General features: G+C 38.5%; 1 protein-coding gene and 1 long non-coding RNA gene across 2 annotated transcripts in view; one reads left to right on the forward strand and one right to left on the reverse strand.

Moving 5' to 3' along the window:
• The first annotated feature begins 5,165 nt into the window (after positions 1 to 5,165).
• INPP1 (inositol polyphosphate-1-phosphatase) overlaps positions 5,166 to 24,785 on the forward strand; it is a 28,214-nt gene continuing 8,594 nt past the window's right edge. The window contains exons 1-2 of the mRNA XM_019740721.2: positions 5,166 to 5,797; positions 23,681 to 23,951. Coding sequence (XP_019596280.2) covers positions 23,748 to 23,951 — 204 coding nt within the window. The 5' untranslated portion in view covers positions 5,166 to 5,797; positions 23,681 to 23,747. The remainder of the gene's footprint in view (positions 5,798 to 23,680; positions 23,952 to 24,785) is intronic.
• LOC109452055 (uncharacterized) lies at positions 5,795 to 23,710 on the reverse strand. Its single transcript, XR_012498492.1, has 3 exons — positions 23,565 to 23,710; positions 21,097 to 21,241; positions 5,795 to 5,953 (listed from the first exon to the last, which is right to left on the reverse strand). It is a non-coding gene; the product is annotated as an uncharacterized LOC109452055 (long non-coding RNA).

A 24,785-nucleotide genomic window follows, 5' to 3' on the forward strand; every position in this document is an offset into this window, starting at 1 on the left:
CAAAACAATATATTTAGTAATATTTGTAAAAACAATACAGATATGCACACAGGGAAGATAGAGATAGAAATTTATACTCCAAAATGTTAACAGTTATAGTATTTGGGGTGGGTTTTGTTTCCTTCTTTATGTTTTTTCACATTTTTTTCAAAATCTCCACAGACTTTTCTTTGTAATGCATTTCTTTTATAACTAGAAAAAAATCAATTAAAAATAATTAATAAAATTCATCTGAAAGCATAAATATTAAGAATATTCAGAATAAAGTGAATTTGGGGAAAGAGATCCCATTGCTATTAGAAACCTAACAGCAATGTGAAGAAGGACGAAAGGAAGAAAACAGAGGACCCAGAATAATGGCCTAGTGAATAAATGAACTTAATATGTGATACATTGGTCATCAAGAATTAGTGGGACAAGGATGATCAATAATGATGTCAAAAAAATTGGCTCAATATTTGGGTGAGAGAATCAATTTAGAGCTTCTCAAAATAACTTCCAGATTATTAAAGACTTAAATCTTAAAAATCAAATAGTAAAAATATTAGGAGAAATATAAGTAAATATTGATGTGATAGTTGGTTTTAAAAAGACATAGGCATAGAAACAAAGATCCATAGATTTGACTAGATCAAAAAATTAATTTTGTAAATAAAAATCCTTCAGTAAAATTAAAAAGCAAAGTAAGAAAATCATAACAAATGTGACAAAGGGTTACCATACTTACTATATTGTTAACTGAATTAAACAAGATAAATAACAAGACTACAATATGCTCGTTTGTGAGCTCTGTGAGGGCAGAGGCATAACTATATTGTTTACCATTTATATCCATTAGCATCATGCCCCGTTACAACACAAGGAATTAATATGTACTGAATGAATAGAGAAATGGTCAAACAAGAAAAGGCAACTAAAAATGGGAGAAGGAGGAGAAAAGAAAATACAAATGTCAAATAGACATGATAAAAATTGTTTTACTAATAATAAAAATGCAAATACAACTATGATAAGAAATTAGGAGAGGTTTTTGTTTGTGTGTATTTGATAAGAAATGCAGTAAAGAGATATAAGCAACATCATTCAGAGTGAGGAGCATTTTGAAGGGCAATTGGCAAAATCATATTGCTGACCATGTAATTCTAGAATCCAATCTTAAGAAATGTAATAGACACTTGACATTTATGAAGGATATATTTTCCAAACTCTTGGACTCTCCAAATGTTTTCAAATTGTGTTCCAAGGAGCACTGTGGTTCTGCAGGGGTGTCCCAAAGTCTACCTCAAAGGTGAGGAAGAAGGTTCTCCTAACCCTACCTGTGACTTTTATCTCATTTATAGACTCGATATATGAATATTTTGTTAAAGATTCCACTGAAAACATCAAAATTTGAACACCACTGTACAGCAGCATATGATTTCATCAATAAAATGCAATGAGATGTTACTACTTAAAAACTACGGGAAAAGTGGAGAACAATAGAGTGTTACATTGCCAAATACTAGCTTCACAGTAATTCAAATTCCTGCTTCAGGAAACTTGTAAATCATTCTATAATTACCTTGCAAATAGTCAAAAGTTCAGATGTAAAATCTGAAATATCCAGGCTCTGTTGCATAAGAAACAAAAGATGTGTGTTCTCTGATAATCAACAATGTCCTTTAATACATCAGTCTGTCCTAACAGGAACCAACTTCCACTCAGATATTTCAACAGAAGAGATTTCATTGAAGGGACTATTTACAGAAATTTCCACTAGGTTTAGGATTAGGGTTGGGTGAAGGGAGACTCGATCACGTGGAGATGACGAGACATGGAGGCACTCAGGCTCTTGCAACAACAGTTAGAAGCTAGGACTGAAGGGATAAGGAGGGGAGATCAAATTAGAGCAGTGGAGGGGGAGCTGCCTTGCAGGAGCCTTAGAGCCCTGGGAAAGAGATGGGAAGAAATACCCCAACTTTTCTCCTCTTCAGCCCTCCAACCTATTGTTGGTGTTACTCATTGGTCAATCCTACCTGAAAGCCAGCTGGCAAGAGAGCCCAGAGAAAATAGTCTATGAAGGTTCTGCCTTTGGAGGCACAGTTGAGCAGAGAGGATGGAACATGGATCTGGCAGAGAGCAAGTAGAACACAGCCAGCATAGCTATAATAGTGGAATATTGGGAACCCAAATGCCGAACAATAGAGGAACGCTTACCTAAATGTTGGTATTGACCATTGGCCAATTAGTAAATAATGGTACTCAAAAGACCATTATGTGTTCTGGGAGCACAGAACACAGAGTGACCAGCTCCATCTGGGGCAGTAGATTCTCATATTGAAAACTATTTTCTCATATTGAAACCTTAGGTGCTTTGTTGTCACCCAAGCAAAGTTTCTTGTATTTTTTCCTAACACAAAAACAATATATATTTACTCTAAGAAACATACAACAAAAAAACAAATAGCTATAATCTCACCCCCACCCCAAGAACATTATCAACATCTTAGTGTGTTGATATCTTATAGATCTTTCTCTATGCATATACATACACATATGATTATGTTGCATTTGGGATGATAACACGTATTTTTTGTAAACTGTATTTTTCCACTTAATAAATCACAAATACTTTCTCATGCAATAAATATTATTCTGTAACTTTTAAAAACACTTAAAACTTTTAAAAAACTTGTTTCCCCCTCTCTGGTAACTAATTTCTATCCTCAGACATTTAGTTTGCTTTCTCTTTGGCCGTTACCAAATGTACTGTGTCATGAGTTTTTGTGTAGTCGATTCTTTGCACACATTACCGCCCTCAAGCCAATTTCAGGTCACAGCCTGTTTTGCTACAGCCCTCATGCTAATAGCTTTCATATTTTTTAAGAGTTAAAAAAAAAAAAGGACACACACAAAGAAGAAAAGCAACAGAAACATATGTGGCCTGCAAAGCCTAAAGTATTTACTATCTGGGCTTTTATAGAAAACATTTGTCAATCCCTGTATTATGAATTCCAAGAAATGCTATTTTTGAGTCAAAGGGTGTGAACATTTTTGAGCCTTTTAATGCATTCTGCCAAACGCCCTCCACAAACATTGAAGCAATTTATGTCCTGCTCAGTACTGAGCTTGGTCATTTGCCATGCATCCTGCCTCAAAGGTCATTGTCCCAAATTGTTAGTTCTGAGTACTCTTTTAGTCTCAGTCAACTTGATGGGGCGTTTTCGGCTTAAGTTTTCACTTCCCTTAAAAATATGTTTGGCTATTTAATTTTTCTTTCATGACTTAACTAATTTACATTTCTGCCCATTTTGAAAAAAACAGGATGTTTATATTTCTTTGCAAGCGCTCTTTATTAAATAAGGATGTTATGCTCTTATCTTTCGTTATACATTGCAAATTTTTTCATAATTTCTACTTTTCTTTCAATTTTATTCTATGGGTCTTTTTGATGAAAGAAGTTAAAAATTCTATAGTTAAATCTGTCACTTCTCCTTTGTAATTTTGTCCTTGTTCCATGCTTACTCTGAGACTAAAAGCAATTCACTTCGGAGTCCTGGAGTCATATTGCTGGGTTCAAATTTGGCCTCACCACATACTACATATTTGAGTAAAATTACTAAACCTAAGTCACAGTTTTATTCTTATTCAATTAAAGATAATAGTAATACTTACCATTGGGCTGATATAAAAATGAACAGCTATAAAATACATAAAGCACTTAGCATCATGCCATTGGCTATTATGATAGACGCGAGAAAATACTTCAGGCAAAAGAAATAATATTTATAAAGGTACAAAGGTATAAAACAACTTTGTGCATTTGGGAAACTAGATGTAAAATGGGGTGTCATGTGTGAGGGGCAGGGTTGACAGATGGGAGGGGGAGGTGGGCCTTGAAAGCCATGCTGAGGATCTTGCTCTTCGTATCACCAGAGACTGCGAACCAATGAAGGTTTTTAAGTCAGCAAGAGACCCAGAGATATGGGATGTAGATTGATCTCTGTGGCAGCAAAGTGGAAAATGGACTAGATTCATATCATAAATCATATTGCTGTCTCAGACACAGCAGTCTCCTGCTCTACCCTCCCCTCCCCAAATTCCTGCTCTCTGGAGGCAAATTATTTCACCTTCTAACTATTACGATATTTGCCTCTTTACTTCTAAACATCATGTTTAAACCATTTCTTTTTTAACTTTCAAACTATTTCTATTTTGCCATCATAGATAAGATTATGAGACTAATTAATAAACAATACCAATAGGGATGGACCTAAGGAGCCTTAAAAGGGGATGGACCTAAAAGAGGAATCTGAGAGAGGAGACAGAGTCAGCCCTACTTGCTAATGAGTGCAAGCCAGAGAATGAGCTGGCAGGGAGGAGGAGAAGAGGGGAGCTGTCCCAAGTTGGAGGACCAGAGAAGCAGGCCAGGAGCAGAAAGATGAGTTCAGTTTGGGAGATATAAGGTTTTAAGCACCATTGTGGAGTATGACCAAGTTGAGTATTGCCCCAGACTTCTATCCGTAGGTAGTTTTTCACTGCTCTAAGGACCAAGTATTGATATCTCAGGAGGCATTCTTGGGTGGTCTGGGAAAATGTACATAAGAAAATCTGCCAGCTAGAACTTTAATACAAAGCTTCCCAATTTCATGCCATGGAATGCATACAGATATGTAGCTATGGGTCTCAGCCCTGCAGGTCAAAGGGCACAGTCACTCTTGTAGGAGCAGCCTCTTCTGTTTACCCCCATTTGGGTCTCGCAGACATAACCATTTCCTGGGTGTGCCGTGAAGTAGGTGTAGGAGGCTGTGCTTTAGAAGGCCCAGTGCACTCACAAACAACGCTCACCCCGCCGGGCCAGCTGCCAGGGCCCTTCTACTCAAAACTTTATGATGCCTTTTAAAACATGTCTACCCCTCCTTCCATCATCACCCATTCTCATCCCCACCCACCGTTCAAACCCATCTGTAAGGTATACTGAGTAGCACAGTTTAAAGGGTTCAAAAGAAAGGAGTTCCCGGCCCTGACAGGCTTCCTGTCATGGTGGCAAGCACACAGGAGCCACCGCTGTGGTTTGAAGAACGACCAGCACATTTCACATTTCTATTAGAACAATGGGGCCCGATTGCCACCGGCAGGAAGTCCATCTTCACAGCTGCCCACCCTTCTGTCAAACCCATAACCCCACCCACAGAAGAGTACTGAACAATGGAGGAGGATTTTACAAGCGAATCTGTGAGCAGCTACAAGAACAAAAACAGTGGATTAGGTGACCCTGGATCCTTTTTGTTCCCTTGCACTCCTCTCTGCATCATCGTGCTCCGCTTGTGACGTCTCAGACGCCTGGTTCCTGCAGGCGTGGGATGCCCTGGCCCGCCCCGGGAGCCATGAGGCGGCACCGTGCGGTTCCACGCCGCAGTCTTGAGGGAAACGAAGGGGCGGTGGCCTGGCCGATGCAGAGGGGCGAGCCCGGGCGAGTGAGGCAGCGCGCAGCCGGGCTTCGCCTTCCCCTTGGATGACCTCCGCCGTGCTCCCCGCCTCTCGCCCTCTGAGCCTGCGGCCAGCCGCCTGGCGCCCCTCTGCTAGCCTCCCGTGCCCGGCCACCTCCTCCTTCTCCACTTTCTCCTCCTCCTCCTCCCCCGCCTCTTCCGTTTCTGGAGGGAAAGGCTACAGCCTCCTTCTGGGCTCCGCATCCCCGGCTTAGGTAATACGATTTCCTCCTTACGCACCCCTCGCCTGGGCGCCACTACTCCCTCCTCCTCGGATCTGGTCCCAGTGTGGGCGAACAGCACGTCCCGATCGCCTCTCCGGATTGCAGGTGAGTAAATCTGGGCCCAACCGGCTCCTTGCCTTTCTGCCCGGCCCGTGATGACCTCCGTCCGCTGCAGCGAGGCGCCGCCTGGCCGCCGCACCCCACACCGCAGCTGCAACGAGCCGGGCAGAGGAGCTCGCGGGTCCTGCGGCTCCCTGCGCTCTGCGGCAACCACCGAAAGAAGTGGAGGGTGAGAAGGAATATTAGCAAGCAACTTAAAACAAAAAATAAAACGATCATTAGCATTTTTAGGTCAAAGAAGCTGATCTGACAGTTGAGAGCTACGGCCCAGGTTCAACAGGTAGATGGTGTAGCTGTCTAGCGCCCCTGGGTTTTGCTTTGAGAGATGCTTCTAAGTGTCCAAAGCTGCTGGCTGCCACTAGCGACCGGCTAAATGAGTGTAAAATAAACATGATGGGACTATATTTAGAAAAGTCTTTACCTCCTTGCTTTTAATTCTCTGCATTTTGAAAGGTGGTTTTGTGAGCAGTACGTAGTTGGTGAGGCCAGAGTAATTAGTAGGTGGGAGAAAATATGTAACATGGGTTTGGTTGAATCATGTATACTGTTAGACACAAAGAGCATGAAAAACCCTACGTTATTTAGTACATCCATGAAAAATAAATATGAACAATTAAGGTGTATATTTTGGAGATTCCCAGTTTTAAAGCTAATTTTAAGGCCTTGAATAACCAGACGTTTGCCCAGTGTGAATGGAGTTCACTTCAAGAGAACAGTGAGTTAAGACTGTATGGACATTCCACTGACGTGCATCCCACGTGTTGAATAAAACATTTTTTGGCCCTTTTCCTGTGATGCCTAGCTTTGAAACCAAAGAAATTGATAAGGATCAGTCCTGCTCAGTGTGAAAATAGTCCAACGATGAAAACAATCCACTGAACTACTGTTGACTGATGAATTAGCTATGTGACCTCATTTTTACCTTTTTAACTATAAGGGAAAAAACAAAGGCAATGGAAGAGTTCATTTCTTTTCATTGTACGTATTTGTTTGCATTTTTATTTAGAACCTTCTTTATTTTTAAACTTTGCCGATTTTTATACTATTCTTAAAGTTAGTTCGTAGTCATAAAGAGGATTATGTAAGATGCATAAAGTTATACTTCATATTTTGCATAGAATAAGCTACCATTTCTTTTCAAGCTTTTGGACTAAACTACTACTCACTTGGAAATTGCAGCTGGGCTCATGATATTTAATGTGAAATATCTTATTAACGATTTAAATTAGAGCTCTACTTGGGGTAGTCTTGAAAAAAACACAGAAAATATGTCTTATTTGACATACAAGTCCTGTTGAAAAAGTTATAAACGTATTTATTATATATGTATTAACCTTTTATATCTGTCTCTGATAACAACTAGAAAATGTCTTATTCTATTTCATCTTGTAGATAAACTGCCTAAAAGATAATTATGTTATATAAAGTGACGAGTAAAAACAAGTATCTTCTTCATTAATTAAAGGTGAGAATGGTGTATATGAGAACTTTTTCTGGATATGTGTCTTATAAATGTCCTTGTTAAAATATTTTGAATCTTGTAATGAAGCTAATAAAACTCTTTCCATTGATTTTTTTTTTAGTATAGAGTTTAGAAATAAAAGCAGAGTTGACAGCACTTTGCTCAAGTTAGAGACCACAGTGTCAGTTTCCTTTCCTTCTCTTTCCATTCCTTTTCTTTCTTCCTTTCTTTCTCTTTTTCTTTTCTTTCTTTCTTTCTTTTTTTTTTTTTAGGGGGAGGAAAAGAAGTGTTTGCTTGCTTGTTTTGATTTTTAATCAACTAAATATTTAAAATGTCCTTTACCCAAGTTTAAATTAATGTAAATAGTTGCTAACTTTATCAATAGGTACTTAAACTTGTCCTTTTCTTTAGAGAGTGATGCTGGTAGGTTTTCCCCAATGCTAATGAGAGTTATAATTAATATAAAGGAGTTAAATTCAAATGACCAAGGAAACTGTTCTTTTAATATTGCTCAAGGAAAGCCTAATTTAGTTAAAGTGATGCCATAATTTTTCATTATCATTGGTTTTTAACTAGGATCTGATCTTCCAAGTTCTAGAAAAACCTTCTAGTTAATTTCTGGGAATTTGCAAGAATCACATATACTCCCAGTTTGATCAGAGAATAATGAAAGGTGTGTTTTACAAATATGGCTGACTGTAAGGTTCATGAATAGCAAAGAATGAGGAAAATAGAAACAAAAATCAGAGCAAGAAGATAAAAATTAACCAGCTTAGACATTTATCTATGATTGCAAGATTAGCAAGAATGCAAGAGTATTTAGTATATTTATATATTGGTGTGGCTTTAAAGAGCCATTTATATCTTTTCAGTACTTTGACCTTTTCAAGTAAAAGGTGCTATAAATATTATTTTATCAGTTTGTGTTCCTTTAAAGGCAAATGTTGCATTCAGTAGTCTGTATTGTTCTACTCAACATTTATAAATATCTGTTAAAAACAAACATTTACCTCTACAAAGTGGAAATAGAATAAGAGATATGCTGCTAAACCCAGTCTGCTAAAAAGATACATGATATGATCTATGATCTGCTTTTTTACTATATTTGGCAAATACATTTAGATTATATAGTTTATCGCTACATAAATAAATAATAACCATCTTCTAAAAGGTTCTGTAAAGAACTTCTTCGAATCATGTTTTCTAACAGTTATAATCCCAAAATTGCATAATAAATAATCCCTTACAGATCAAATTTTGGTGCAAGAAAATCCTTTTAAACATGTTCATGTCTAATGGAATGAAAATCAACCAATTTACAAAACTCCCACTGTGTGTCATGAGGAGATGGAAAAATGTATATCCTTCTTTCAAGGAACTTGTAGCCTATTAGAGCCATGGTACCCTAAGCGGTGTCTTGGATGGGGGGCTTTAGGCCTTCTTTGTAATGTTCGTGAACCCCTCCAGCCATACCCTAACAATCTTAAATATTAAAACCCAGTGTGATTGCTGTGTAAAATCAACTTTAAGATAAATATCCTAGTGCCTTCTTTCAACCTAATTTTCATGCCCCTACCCCAGACCCTTTTTTCATTCAGTCAAAAAATATTTATTATGCCCTTATTAGGTAAATGATAAATATCAAAAGCTTTTTAAAAGTGCATTTTTGTACCTATAATTTTGTTTGTTTACTCTTTTAAAAATTGTACTAAAATTTACGTAACATACAATTTACCATTTAAACCATTTTCATGGGTACAATTCACTGGCATTAAATACATTCCCATTATTATGCAACCATCACAACTATCTATTTCCTGACATTTTCTTCATCCAAAACTGAAACTCTGTACACATTAAACCCTAACTCCCCATTACCCTCTCCCCCCAGCTCCAGTAACCACCATTCTACTTTCTGTCTCTATGAATTTGACTATTCTGGGTACCTCATATAAGTGGAATCATACAATATTTGTTCATTTGAGTCCAATTTATTCACTTAGCATAAAGTTTCAAAGGTTCATCTATGTTGTAGCATATGTCGGAATTTCATTCCTTTTTAAAGTTGAATGATATTCCCTAACCTCTTATACATGGAAAGTAGATACCAAAAGAAGGAAAGTTTTGAACTGGAACAGACCATAGAAAAACCACCCAACCTCTGTACCCCTTCCTTTTTTTCCCTTTTTTATGTTTACAAACATGAGGAAAACAAGTCCCTGAGAGCTTCAATTCCAGTGGCCAAGCATTCACACCTGGTTGGTTAAAGGCAAAACAGACCCTAAGAACCAGCTCCCCTATGGCCTGAACAGGGGCTCTTTCTACCACACACCCACGCGGCCAATATAGACAAGGGAAGGCGAGTGTTATATGAGTTGGTGTTGGAAGTTAAGTGTTGCCAGGAATTCAGAAGGAAAGATACATTGATCTGAGAATTTCCCCTAATGGCTGAAAAATGTTCCATTCAAAAAATGCTCAAAATGGACTTAAAAATTAATAGGACCCCAACTAACAGTGATCAAAACGATAAATAATCTACTAGAAAGGATTCTTTCTACAAGCCCTTTCTTTTTGCCTTGAATTATGCTTTAAATTTGTATTTTTAAAAATAGTTTTTCTTTCCTACAGTTAAGATGGAATTTTAAAAAGCAGATTCAGTGTGACTATGTGATTTCAGGTTTCATTTGTGACACCACAGTTGTTCTAAAAACATCTCTGAGCATGCAAAAGTTTAAGCATGCAGTTGGAACACAGCAGACAGAAAATTTAATAAATGAATAGTTTCTATTTAGTGAAAATGTTACTAACAATCGAGAAGAGGGTAAAAAAGGGTCACTATCAAATTTAAAACTATTTCTAAATGGATTACGTTTTCGTAGTTTTCAGATGAGTTCTGGGAAGCCTTTGAAATGCATGCTTTATACAAGTATTATGTGTATGCTAATGTGGAATACTTATTATATAGATCAACTTTCCTTACTCTAGCATTTAATTTTTGCTACAAAAATGACAATACAAGTTGACCCCTAGCTGACCAAGGCCATCATTCTTATCCTGTTTCCCCGAAAATAAGACCTAGCCGGAAAATCAGCTCTAATGCGTCTTTTGGAGCAAAAATTAATATAAGACCCAGTATTATGTTCTAGTCTATTCTATTCTACCCAGTCTTATGGTAAAATAAGACTTGGTATTATATTATATTATATTATATTATATTATATTATATTATATTATATTATATTATATTATATTATATTATATTATATTATATTATATTATATTATATTATATTATATTATATTACATTACATTATATTACATTATATTATGCTATGTTATATAAGACCCAATCTTACAGTAAAATAAGACCCGGTCTTATATTATGTTATGTAAGACCCAGTCTTATAGTAAAATAAGACTGGGTTTTATATTAATTTTTGCTCTAAAAGACGCATTAGAGCTGATTGTCCGGCTAGGTCTTATTTTTGGGGAAACACGGTAGTTGCAGAGGCTATAAGGTTCCCTGTTCTGCTCCTACATAAGTAACCAGTGAGAGAGAGGTGACTGTTGCACCTGGTGTTTCCTTAAAATTTCAGATAAAAATCAGCTGAGTTCCATTCCCTGTTTTTCAACCCAGATCTACTAAATCAATATCTCCAGGGGAAAAGTCCAAACATCTATATTTTTAACAAGTGTGTCAATTAATTCTTGATATTGCTAATTTGGAAAACACTGCTTTAGCACAAGCTCCCATTTACAAGGTCCCAGAACAGCATTTGAGACAGAGAATATCTTTGTGGTCTATTGCTTTGAGCACGATGAGTGAGCAAGATGTGGGCTAATGCGGTCCATTAGTAGCCTTAAAAGAGCTGGGTAGGGTGAGGTGGACTGATCAGCTTAGAAATGGCTGTATGTCAACACTATTTGAAGGTTAGAAAGGAGAGAGGGAGAAATGTTACGGTTAAATAGATGTATTTACATATTCCACATTTAATATCTTTTCTAACAAAACCAAATCACACTTACTATTTTAATCAACTAAATCTTGTCAAGTAGGTCACCTCTACATGACAAGCATAATTTCAGATTCTGACTTGGTGCTTAAGAAATGTGGTTCAGTTGCTAGTCTACAGAATATATGTAGACTTTTATATAAATAAATATGGGCACACATACCTAATGCCACCGGAGTAATGCTGATGAAATCCAAGTACAATAAACAATATGACGAGGATGAATTCTGTATTTACAAAGCTAAGAGGACATTCATCAGCCAAGATTTACTGAACACCTCTGAGGTATGTGCTGAGAGTCATAAGAAACCACTCACATTTAAATCTCCTGCCAGACACAGCATAGATAAGCAAATGGATGTACACTGGGTTGGAGAGTTGGGATAGAGATTTGGTCTGCCTCGGTTCTCCCGGGGCCCAGGTGCCCAAGATGACGGAGCGTCAGGAATGGCTCCTGGACGTGCCAACTGTTGAAATGACTCTCCTCTCTATACATGCGAGTATGTGGATGCACACATGTGTGTACTCACACCACACACACACACACACACACACACACACACATTCCTTTTAAAAAACTTCCTATCAAATTAGAATACATACAGAAAAATATGCAAGTCCTAAGTATATAGCTTGATGAACTTACAGTCAACCCACCCCTATAACTATCACTCAGGTCCAGAACATTATTAGTGTCTGAAAACCTCCTTCACATTCCCCATCAATAACCCCTCCTTCTTCTCCAAGGGTAACCACCGCTGTGACTTCTAACATTGTAAATTAGTTTTGCTTGGTTTTGAACATCAGATAAATTAAATTGCACAGTACATATCTTTTGGGTCTGACTTTTTTCATTCAACAGTATGTTTTCCTTTCGTGGGATGCATCCACATTGTTTCCTATAGCAGTAATTCTTTCATTTTCACTGCTGTAGAGTATTATGTGAATATGCCACAGTTCATTCTCTTTTATTATTGATGGTTATTTCTAGTGTTAGGTTATTGCAAATTATGCTGCTCATAAATATTCTTGTTCTTGTCTTCAATGTATATGCGTATCCGTTTCTGTCTGGTATACATTGTCTACAAGGGAAATTGCTGGATCAGAGGTTATGCTTATATTCAACAAATTACAAATAATTTTCCAAAATGATTGTACCAATTTAACTCACACCAGCATTGTATAGGAGTTCTCATTGCTCCATAGCCTCACTAAAACTTGAAATTTTCAGTCTTTAATTTTAGCTATTTCACTGGATATGCAGTGGTATACTGTTATGATTTTAAGTTGCATTTACTTTGACTACTAATGAGGTAGACTATCTTTCCATATGTTTATTGGTCCTTTGATTAGCTATCCTCTTTTGTAAAGTATTGTTCGAGTTTCTTGCCCTTGGACTGATTCTGAGAGGGTGAGTGGACGTTAGGTATAGAAGGCAGAAGGAAGGCATGTCAACCAGACAGAACAACATGTGCAAATTAATGGTTTGGATAGAGCATGGGAGCAAGTGGACAGATGGTGGGAAATCGGCTACTAAAATGCTAACCTTAAGCAGAGCCTACGAAGCGATGACAACAATATCACACAGACCAAAGTAAAATGACACCAAAAAAGTACAGGCAGTCCCATTCTGTACTACTTAGTGGATTCTAAAAAATGTTTAACAGTCAAATACTTAAAAGTTGAACAAGGCTTACACATTGGAAGGACAATTTTGTTTCCAATGAGCTAAAAGGTAGTATTTGTAAATCCCTAGTAATTCTTATGGTACAATTTCCCTCTGGTCTAGGTAACCAGGTGGGCAGATGAGCATCTCATGTGGCTATCAGGGGCAGCTACTGTTAGCAAGTTGCCCTTTACCCATCCCTCAGTGCTCCAGCAGCTGAGCCAGTTGAACTTGGTATGTGCTCTTATGTTTCCCCTCCCCTTCTGCCAGGGCAGTAGCCTCTAGTTTTTAAACTGCTCCCTAAAGCAGCTCTAAGTATGGTGCAAAAGGGAAGAGGAACTAAGTCTATGTTTCCCCTACAATAGCAACGTGAGCTAAATAGAGCCTTGGGCCAGCCCCTCAGCATGTGCCCACCAAAGGAGACTCCTGAACAGCGACACCCCCTTGAGACGTCACCGCAAACACCATCTTGTAAAACACCGAGGTACTTCACGGTGTTGGCCTTTTCCCCCAACAGCAATAGCTGTCAGGCAAATTGCCGCTCCTAGAGGATGAGTAAAAGACTAGATTCAGGATGTGAATGGTAGACATGGGGTGGGGTGACTCCGTAACAGGAAAACATGTGGGCTCTGCAGAAGTCGTGGGTTATCTTCAGGAAGAAGGGAATGCCAACGGAAATGCTTTGACCCACTTGCCTATTCATCAGGGAGCAGCTCTGTGTTTTCTGAGGGCGCTTATCTATGTCGTCACACTTCTGTCACTGTGAAGAACAAAAGGGCAGGCCAGCTCCTGCTACAACCAGGCTCTTCACACAAGAATGGATACCCCTGGCCCTAGAATCTGCACAAAATATCCTGACAGAATAGCCCCTTCACAGAATGATGACGTTCTGGAGCCATCTATAGATGGTCCACCATGAAGCCGGGGTCGACTTGCAGCCTCCAGGAGCCAAAGTTTCCACCCAGATGCCCAGAAATTGCACTAATCAGATCGGGCCTACATAAAGGAACTTTATTCTGGGCCATTCAGAATCACAAGTAGTTCCAAGCCATTTGGATTTAATGGACTAATAAATATTCAGAAAAGATTTCAGTGACCCATATAAAGTTGCTGACCTTTTGTTTTCTCAAGTAAGGACATGTGACTATGGTTTCTGTGAAGATGTGTTTAATAGTCATAGCTGCCATTTGTCATCTACTATATGCAAGGCTCTTTGCTGGATTCTTTTCCAGAAATAGCTCATTTGATCTTCAAAAGGACCCTGCAAGGTAAACATTATCTTCGTATTACAGATGAGGAGAGAGGCTCAGAGAGGGGAAGTAAATTACCTGATGCTACACAGATAGTTAATGGCAGAGCCAGGTTTTTAACCCAGGTTTATCTGATTCCAAAGCTTATGTCTTTCCCACTATACTGTTTATCACATCTGAAATATGTATAAATTATTCTGATATGATTTTTAAACCTCTGCTGCTCTGATGAGATGACAAAATGGTCAGAAATTAAAATCGAGTTTTGTCTTGATAGAGAGATTTGGGTTTCCAGGAAAAGTCTTAAGAGCTTTTTTTTTTTAACTGACGTACTTCAATTTAGTCAATATTTCTCCAACTGGACATGAAAATTTCACAAGAGCTAAAGGGACTATTTAACAGACAGATATACATTTGGTCTGAGATGGTGAGGAATATAACTTCTTTAAACCTGGTCTGCTCAAATGTGATTTGAAATAGGTTGTCACATAGTAAGGCATATGAGAGGTTATTTCAATGTTCATTGCATCATTAAAGATTTCGCTGTGAAAGTGAGTAGTTCCATGTTGGAAAGACTGCCTCACAGAATTAAATTTATTGACCACATACATGGGAAAGAGAACCCTACCCCATTTTTACTGTTTGGCCAGAAAACAAAAGACAGAAGGATAGACTGTTTTGGCATTTGCTAAGATTATCAAGGTCTCTCTTTCAGGAGAGGTGGGCTGAACTGTATTCCACTAAAATTTGTATGGTGAAACCCTAACCCCCAATACTTCAGAGTGTGACTGTATTTGGAGACAGGGCCTTGAAGGAGGTAATTAAGGTTAAATGAGGTCATATGGGTAATCCTTAATCAACCTGAAGAGGGAGACCCCAGGGATGTGCATGCACAGAGGAAAGGCCGTATAACAACACAGCCAGAAGGTGGTCCTCTGCAAGCCAAGCAGAGAGGTAGGCTTCAGGAGAAACCAAACCTGCCAACATCTTGGTCCTGGACTTCTGGCCTCCAGAACTGTGAGACATAAATTTCTGTTGGTGAAGCTGTTTCTGTTGTTTAAATGTTGGTGGTATTTTGTTATTGACAGCCCTATGAACTAATATAAAAGGAATTAGATATTCTCCATGGGCTGTGTCTCCCCACCCACTGATGCCATGACAGCCAGGAAGAGAGACATCAATTGAACAGGATGGATGAGTTTTTACTATCCAGCAAAAATGGTTTTCAGTGAGACTGAGGATCAGCTGGGGAAAAGATTTTTCTGCAAGTACAAGGGAAGTCAGGTGTCAATTAAATAATGATTTATAATAGTCAAACTAGCATCAGCTACTGGGTGTGGGTTTCTCTATTCTTTGCTATATAATATACCATATAATAACATGCTTATGATTATTTATCCAATAACTACTCATTTCCTTCCTTAGATAACTGCTAATAATCTGTGAAAGAATTTTATTGACTAGAGTACTGGCTAACAGTGTGGGCTTCTGCTAGATTTTCTGGGCTTGAATCCTGTCCCAGCCACTTCCTAGATGTGTGATTTTAGGGCAAATTAACATATGCTTCGGTTTCTTTATCTGTAAAATGGAGAGAATAATACCTTCTTCATAGAGTTGTATGAGAATTAAATGAATTAATATATGTAAAGTGCTTAGAAGGATATAGTAAGCACCTAATAAATGTTATCTATTATTATTTTAACTTGGTGCTTTACTGCATATAGATAAGTGATAGCAGAACCGTTAGACCTACATGGCTCCACCAAGATATATGACACCAGCTCCCGCATAGTGTTAAATTAAAATAAGGCACCTGAAGAACAGTAGCTATTAAATCTCAGTGTTTAGCATAATCTAGGAGGCTCACAAAAATACAGATTTCTGGGCTCTGTGTTCAGAGATTCTGATTCATTATGTTGGGATGGAGCCCAGGAATCTGTCTTTTTAGTAGATACCTTGACGGTAATTCTGAAACAGATAGTTCTCAGAACACCCATTAAAAAATACTAAAGGAATTTTAAAGCTATTAAATTATGGTAAATGTCATAACTTGCTAATCATGAGTTCATAATAATGTTCACTCAAAGTATTTGAAATGTTTAAATAAAACTAACTAATGAGTGTATAAATTTGTTGTTTTTTTTGTTTTGTTTTGTTTTGCTTTTTTTAGAAGACAACCTAATTTTTTTTTTTTTAAATTGGGCAAGGGAAACAGGACTTTATTGGGGAACAGTGTATACTTCCAGGACTTTTTTTTCCAAGTCAAGTTGTTGTCCTTTCAATCTTAGCTGTGGAGGGTGCTGTTCAGCTTCAAGTTGTTGTCCTTTCAGTCTTAGTTGTGGAGGGAGCAGCTCAGCTCCAGGTCCAGTTGCTGTTGCTAGTTCCAGGGGGCACAGTCCACCATCCCTTGTGGGAGTTGAACCAGCAACCTTGTGGTTGAGAGGACGCACTCCAACCAACTGAGCCATCTGGGAGGCAGCTCAGCTCAAGGTGCCGTGTACGGGACTCAAGGAGTTGAACCAGCAACCTTGTGGTTGAGAGCCCACTGGCCCATGTGGGAATCGAACCGGCAGCCTTCGGAGTTAGGAGCATGGAGCCCTAACCGCCTGAGCCACCGGGCCGGCCCTATAAATTTGTTTTGAAAAATCATCTAAACGAGATTTCTAGTCAAGATAGTAGAGTAGGTAAACACTGTGCTTGTGTCCTCTCATGACCACATCAAAATTACAACTAAACTATAGAACAAACATCATGGAGAATGGCTTGAAGTTTAGTTGAACCAAAGCCCTAAAACTAAGAACATTCAGAAGAAGGCACCTTGAGACTGGAAGGAGGGGCAGAAACACGGAACTGGCTGATTCTATACCCATGTGTGACTGTTAAAAATTGAGAGAGATATATCAGCTGCACAGGTCCCCCCCCCAGAGGAGGGAGGGATCCCAGAGCCAGACCAGGGTCTCTAGCCCAGAGTTCCAGTGCTGGGAAGGAATCCCCTTAACTTCTGGCTATGGAAACCAGTGGAGATTGTGGCTGAGTGAGACAGAGGGCGGCGAGAGTACTAGGCTTTCCTCTTAAAGGGCCCCGGCATGGACTTACTCACTGACAGTCTCACTTGCTTTGAGCATCCGTGCTGGGGCAGCAGCTCAAAAGGTGCCAGGAACATATGGGGAGGAACTGAGTTCTCTGGCTTTAGGGCAAAGGCCGGAGGGGCAGCTTTCTCCCAGACAGAAGTGCTGGCAGAATCCATTCTTTCTTTGTTGAGTCCTCTCCTCTCCCAGTGTGTAGATGTAGGCAGCCACTGTATCTGAGTCTCGATCAACCTAGCCCTGGCCTGGTGATTTCCTGAGACCCAGCCCCATCTAACTTTCAGGCACACCCAAGCATTTATCTACAAAAAGCCTGTCTTGGCTCATGCTGAGGATTTTCCTAAAAATCTCTCAAAAGTTAACAAAACATAACAAGCAGCAACTGGCTTTGATGTGTCCCATACCTCTGTCTGAGCAGCCCCAAGCCTGGCACTAGCAGCAGCCAGCCTTGGTTCACAGTTTGGCCTGTTGAAGTACCTTTAAGCCCAGCGTGGGTGGTGGCCATCTGCGGATTGCTTTGTGGCTCATTCCAGGTGGCCCCAGGCATGGCACAGGCTGTGGATGAACTTGGCCTGTGACAGGGCCCCTCCCAAGAGGGCCCTGGGGCTGGCATACCTGGTGGCCAGCTTTGGACCATGCCTGAGCATCACTCAGCCACCTCCAAGGACAACACACCCAAAGGGCAGACTGGCCAGGCACCAGAGCCCTGCTAAAGTGAATACTGCTCCGTAGAGTCAACCCCCTCACAACAACTCCTCCATGATAGTCACAGCCAGTCTTCACAATCAGCCCTCCCACTGATGTACAAACAACAACCAAGGCTCAGCTACAACAGGAGGGCACACACAACCCACACAAAGGACATACAAGTAACTGGAACACCTGGCTCAGGTGACCAGGGGGACCACACTACTGGACCCCTGGTACAGGACACCTAGTACATAAGGCCACTCTACCAAGACTGGGAAACATAGCAGCCCTACCTGATACATAGAAACAAACATAGGGAAGCAGCCAAAATGGGGAGACAAAGAAACACGTCCCAAATGAAAGAACAGAACAAAGCTCTAGAAAAAGAACTAAACCAAATGGGGACAAGTAATCTACCAGACACAGAAATCCAAATACTGTTTATAAGGATGCTCAGTGATCTCAGGGAGAACTTTGACAAAGAGAAAGGAAACATAAAAATGGAGATAGAAAACATAAAAAAGAACCAGTCAGAAATAAAGAATACAATAACTGTAATGAGAATACATTAGAGGGAATCAACAGTAGATTAGATGAAGCAGAGGACTGAATCAGTGATGTAGCAGATAAGGTAGCACAAAACACCCAATCAGAACAGCAAAAAGAAAAAAGAAAAAAAAAATGAGGATAGTTTAAGGGGCCTCTGGGACAAGATCAAGCATACCAACATTTGCATCATAGAATTACCAGAAGAAGAGAGAGCAAGGAATTGAAAACCTATTTGAAGAAATAATGAGGGAAAACTTCCCTAACCTGGCGAAGGAAATGGATATTCAAGCCCAGGAAGCACAGAGCATCCCAAACAAGATGAAGCCAAAAAGGCCCATACAAAGACACATCGTAATTAAAATGTCAAAGTTAAAAAAAAGAAAGCATCTTAAAAGAGACAAAAGAAAGGCAGTTATCTACAAGGGAGTCAGTTGATTTCTCAACAGAAACTTGGCAGGCCAGAAGGGATTGGCACAAAATATTTAGTGATGAAAAATAAGGACCTACAACCAACATTACTCTACCCAGCAAAGCTATCATTTAGAATTGAAGGACAGATAAAGAGCTTTTCCAGATAAGAAAAAGCTAAAGGAGTTCATCAGCGCTAAACCAGTATTACAAGAAATTTTAGGGGGATTTAAGATGAAAAAAAAATAAAAAATATGAATAAAATGGCAATAATTACATAGCCATCAACACTTTAAATGTAAATGGATTAGTGCTCTAATCAAAACATAGGGTGGCTAAATGGATAAGAAAACAAGACCATTCCATATACTTCCTATAGAGACTCACTTCAGATCAAAAGACACACACAGATGGAAATTATAGGGATGGGAAAAATATATTTCATGAAAATGGAAACGAAAAAAGCTGGGGTAGCAATCCTTATACTAGAATTTAAAACAAAGGCTATAACAAGAGACAAAGAAGGACCCAGAAATCCCTCTTCTGGGTATTTATCGAAAGAAACCCAAAACACTACTTCAAGGGGCTTCCATATGTTCACTGGAGCATTGTTTACAATGGCCAAGATGTGGAGGTAGCCTGGGTGTCCGTCAATGTATGAAAGGATAACGAGGACGTCATACATGTATACATGGAATATTGCTCAGCCAGGGAAGGAAATAGGTTCTTGCCATATCAACAGCATGGATGGACCTGGAGGGTATTGTGTTGAGTGGAGTAGGTCAGACAGAGAAAGACAGATGCAATGTGATTTCACTTATATGTGGAATCTAAAGAACAAAACAAACTCATAGATAAAGAAAACATTTTGGTGGTTGCCAGATGGGAAGGGGGTTGGGGAAGTGGGTGAAAAAGGGGAAGGAATTAAGAAGTACCTATTGGTTGTTACAAAGTAGTCATGGTGATGTAGGGCATAAGAGGAATATAGTCAATAATATGGTAATAACTATGTACAGTGCCAGGTGGGTACTAGTCAAAGGGATCACTGCTTAAATTATTAAATGTCTATCCACTGTGCTGTACACCTGAAATTGATATAAAATAATATTGAATGTGAACTGTAATTGAAAAGTTAAAAAGGAGCGGGGGAAGGTGACAGGGAATAAGAGGTCCAAATTTCCAGGTATAAAATAAGTAAGTCATGGAGGTGTAATGTACAGCATGGGGAATATAGTCAATAATATTGTGATAGTGTGGTAAGGTGTCAGATGGCTGCTGGGCTTATCATGGCGATCACTTCTTTGGGTATAAATGTGGAATAACTACAGTGTCCACCTAAAATTAATACAATATTGTATGTTAGCTATATTTTAATAAAAATCTTAATAAAAATCATCTAAAAGATAATATCCACAAGTATCAATAAGAGCTATTAATAAACCTGAAGAACTTCTGTATTGTATGTAGTCCTCAATTTCTCTGTAGACAATTAACCTCAAGTGAAGTCATTCAAGTGAGAATGAATTATCTGGTACTAATACTCCCCTCAGAGTTGTGGCCTCCCTGAGTGAACTAAATTGAGGACAGATAGAGAGATATACAGTAAAAAGCAACAACTTACAGAGAAGCACAGAGAATGGTGGTTCAATTCATTTGAAGGAAATGGGCCATTCAGCTGGAAAGTAGCAGGCTAGCTATGCAAATTAATTAAAGTCTTGCATGTAGATGTTGACAGCTATGAGAGATTTTTTTAAGGAGCTTGAACCCTGGAGAAAGGTAAATAGGTGAAGAAATGCTAGGTTCTTATAAGATGAAATTCTTTAGGATAGCTGGAGAAAGCTTAGTCCCAAGCTGACACTGGGCATTCATGCTGGAGCTTGACAAAATGTGAGAGAGTTGTCTAGGGTCAGAATAAAGAGTGATTAAGGTTGAACTTGGGGATAACTTTGGAACTGAAAATCCTGATTATTGTTACAAAAAAAAATTCCTAAAATCTGTGTACTTATAAATCAGAGGACTGCAATCTAAAGCTGGTATTTCTTTCTCAGTGGTCAAGTTGCTATGTTCCAGTGGGATGAGAATGGTCATTATTAAGGAAATAAAGGTCAGGTCCAAAGAGGAGAAACTCCAGCTCCCTGGGGCAGCTGTACAGAAACTTACCAGGGCTGAATGTGTTTCATGCCTAAATTGGCTGACTAGATGAGCTTTCTTATGAGAGAAGGGGTGGGCTGGTCCTGGAGCTGGCAGCATCTGTAAGTGGCTCACCTGAGTGTGCTGAGGGCGCCAGAAGAATTTCTTGGTGTTTCTGTTAGGGGGAAAAAAAAATTGGTTTTAAAATGTTGAGTAAAATAGACAAAACTGATATTGTTTACCTAGAAAACTTTCAAACTGGACTCCTTAAAATCTTCATTCTACGTACTTTTAAGATAAAAAGCTATTTAGATAACGGTTGGCTCCTTGATTCGTTTCCCTTTACTTATAAAAATCTCGGAACATTCACTAAGAAATCAAAATAATCAAAGTTACTGAATTTATACTCTTGGGATTAGTATATTCTACTAAGACATAAGTATCTGACTATGTATATATTATATATAACAATTTATAGCATACAGATGTCATAAATTATTTCTAATTCAAAGTGCCTCAGCCATATTAATGTAATGTTTCTCTTAGTGTTTAGGTTCAAGTAAATCAACATGAATCTTTGAACATATCACTCATTCCTGAAAGAAAAGTCATTTTGCAGGCAGGTGCTTCTGTTTAATTTTTAACTCCATCCTCTCTACCACCTGACAGTTTTTTTACATTATTAGCATAGTACTACTTTGTTTGGACAACTATCTCCAGGAATTGAGGACTTCTTGTGTTTCATGCCTAAATGTCCCAAAATATTTTAAAATGTAATTTCTTATTATAAAAGCAGCATATATTTATTGTAGGATATTTGAAAATTATAGAAAAGCATAATAGAAAAAAGTCACCCACAATTCCAGTACTCAGTGATAACTAACATTAAAGATCTATGCAACTATCATTAAAACATCATCTACTAGACTTTCAGTGTCTCTTTTTCTTTCTCTCTATATATGTATGGATGTATTACACATACATGTGTATGTGTATATATATAAGCTCAAATTAGTTATATATATATACATATATGTAGTCATAGATTGTTTTTCCACCTAACATTATGGCATTAACATATTTCCATATTAAATATTCTTCAAAAACATGATTTTAAGGACCACATAAGTAGTCTTACATTGTACCAAGGTTTAAGATTATTTTAAATTGTTGCTATTGTAAATAATATTAATCCTTCTTGCACAGAAATAGTTTAACTTTCTTAACACAAATTAAGGCAGGACTGGAGTTACTGGCTAATAAGGTAGTGACATCTCTAGGTAGTGACTTGCCACTTTTCTCTAATCGCCCTTAGGAAACCCACTGTGTGCCCATCAGTGAGGTAGCAGCACCACTTTCACCACACCTTTCCCAAGAATGAACGTTAACTTGAAAGGCAGCTTCGTCTATCTAATAGTAAAGAAGGACACCTCATTGTTTTATTCACTTTCCTTGTATTACTGTTAAGGTTGGACATATTTTCTCATGGTGGTTGACCCATAATCTTAAGAGTTTGTTTGTTTGTTTGTTTGTTTAGCAAATGTGTTTAATTCAAACCAGCAATGACAATCCACAATTAACTTCATTGTATAGACAATTCATTGGGGTACTAATTCTCAGTCTCCTAGTCCATTAAGGAGACTTTTTAAAAAACAAGTGCTTATTATGATAATGAAGAGCATGGGCTTCTGTGTAAGACTGCTGCTGAGCCGTGCCGTTTAATCTTGTGTAACCCTGAAGAGTTACTTAACCTCTCTTAGCTCCAGTTCCCTTGACTTTAAGACAGACTGATAATCCTCACCATAGTTCTCACAAGACAGCAATTATTAAGGCTTTCACTAAAACGTAGCTATTACTGAAAAAGGAGAAACATTTCTCTCCTAATTACTCAATAGGTACATCAAAGTGTGACAGCACATCTCTTAGAAGCCAGAACTTTTCAAGTCCCAACAAGTTGCATGTTTTACTTCATTTTAGTATTTAAACTTTTTCTCGCTAGAAGAACAGCACCGATAATGGGACTTTTTTTTACGGGCAAAAAAAAAAAAAAAAATGGTGGCCAGGAAATCGCTTGGGCTGCTAGCCCAAGAGTTGCCTCAGTCTAGCAGGACACAACAGTCCTTTCTGATGTGGTGCTTGGTATTTTAGGAAGTTGCCCCAAAACTAGTAAGGTAACAGCTCTCTCACTTCTCCCGTCTTCCACCAGGGGGTGAAAGAAACAACACTACTTCAGCACTGCCACTAGGCCTGCGTGATCATTCTAAGGTCATTACAAGACTTTGGCTTTCTTTTTAACATCACGCTTGTGTGTCCATCTGTCTCTTTGTCTAGAGATTTATAAATGTAGATTGTCCTTGAAAAACATTCTTTCACCAAGAATTCAATTCTTTGCCTAATGGATTTTTGAGACTATAAATATTTTCTAAAGATTTTCAAAAATGAGTTTCAAATTTTAGATATCTAGTCTTCCACACTGAGGATGGGACTATGACACATACTTGTTGTTCAACCCTGCTGACCAGGTTGACGGCCAGATGGACTGTTAGTAGTATTGCAAGCACTCTGACATCATTCTCTGAACAGCTTTCTCTTTCACATTCTTGTACTTTTCCAGCTGACAGCTGAGAAGAGGGTGGGTGCAGATTCCATCCACAGCTGCAACGGAGAAGCAAGGTTCTGAAATGTCAGATATCCTCCGAGAGCTGCTGCGTGTCTCTGAGAAAGCTGCCAACATTGCCCGGGCATGCAGGCAGCAGGAAGCTCTTTTCCAGCTACTCATAGAAGAAAAGAAAGAAGGAGAAAAGAACAAGAAGTTTGCAGTTGATTTCAAGACCCTGGCTGATGTACTGGTACAGGAAGTTATAAAACAGAATATGGAGAACAAGGTAAGAAAGGTAACAGCCGAGGTCATTGCAAAATATTTGCCCTTGTGGCTTTTGTCCCCTGATAGAATAGCATGCCCCTCACCCCCACCCCCCATAATACAAGCACCTTGGGTTCAAATAAACAAACAAGTTAGTTTTTTTAACCTTTGTTTTTTACAATATTATCAAAATGTTCACTGCAGAAAAGTTTAAAAACACAGAGAAGCAAATAAGGAAATAAAAGTCACAATTCTAACAGCTAAAGAGATACATTTTAGTATAGAACTTGTCACTTATTAATGAGTTCCTTTTTAATAAATAGTACACATTCTTTGGAAAATAAGTAAAAATAATAATCCTTTTAATCCCACCAATGGAGAAAACCACAGCTATGTTTTGCTAAATATTGTTAGCATGTTTTCCTTCTATGGGTGTGTGTGCATGGCACATATAATCTATTTCAACAGAAATGAGAACATACTGTTTTATAACTTCTTTTTACTTGATACAAGTATATTAAGTCCACCTTTTTGATGTAATCGTTTATATAATGGTTGCCTTTGTTACAGGCTTGTAGAGTCCTGGAGATTTAAAGTACCCCTTTATTCTGGTAGGAAAACATTGTTTATAACTAACAACAATTGTAATTCTAGCTATCTTCAGCTGATTGAGGGGAAAACTGTATTCATAAATCATAATAATAAAAAATAACACTAACAGACACTTATAAATGAATACTGCGTGTCAGGCACTATTCTAAAGGCACATTTAACTTTTTAATTCTTATAACAATTTTATGAAGAACTATTATTCCTATGTAATGGATAAGGCTAGCACAGAGAGGTTAAGTAACTT

Source organism: Rhinolophus sinicus, linkage group LG01 (genome assembly GCF_036562045.2).
Source record: "Rhinolophus sinicus isolate RSC01 linkage group LG01, ASM3656204v1, whole genome shotgun sequence".
NCBI lineage: Eukaryota > Metazoa > Chordata > Mammalia > Chiroptera > Rhinolophidae > Rhinolophus > Rhinolophus sinicus.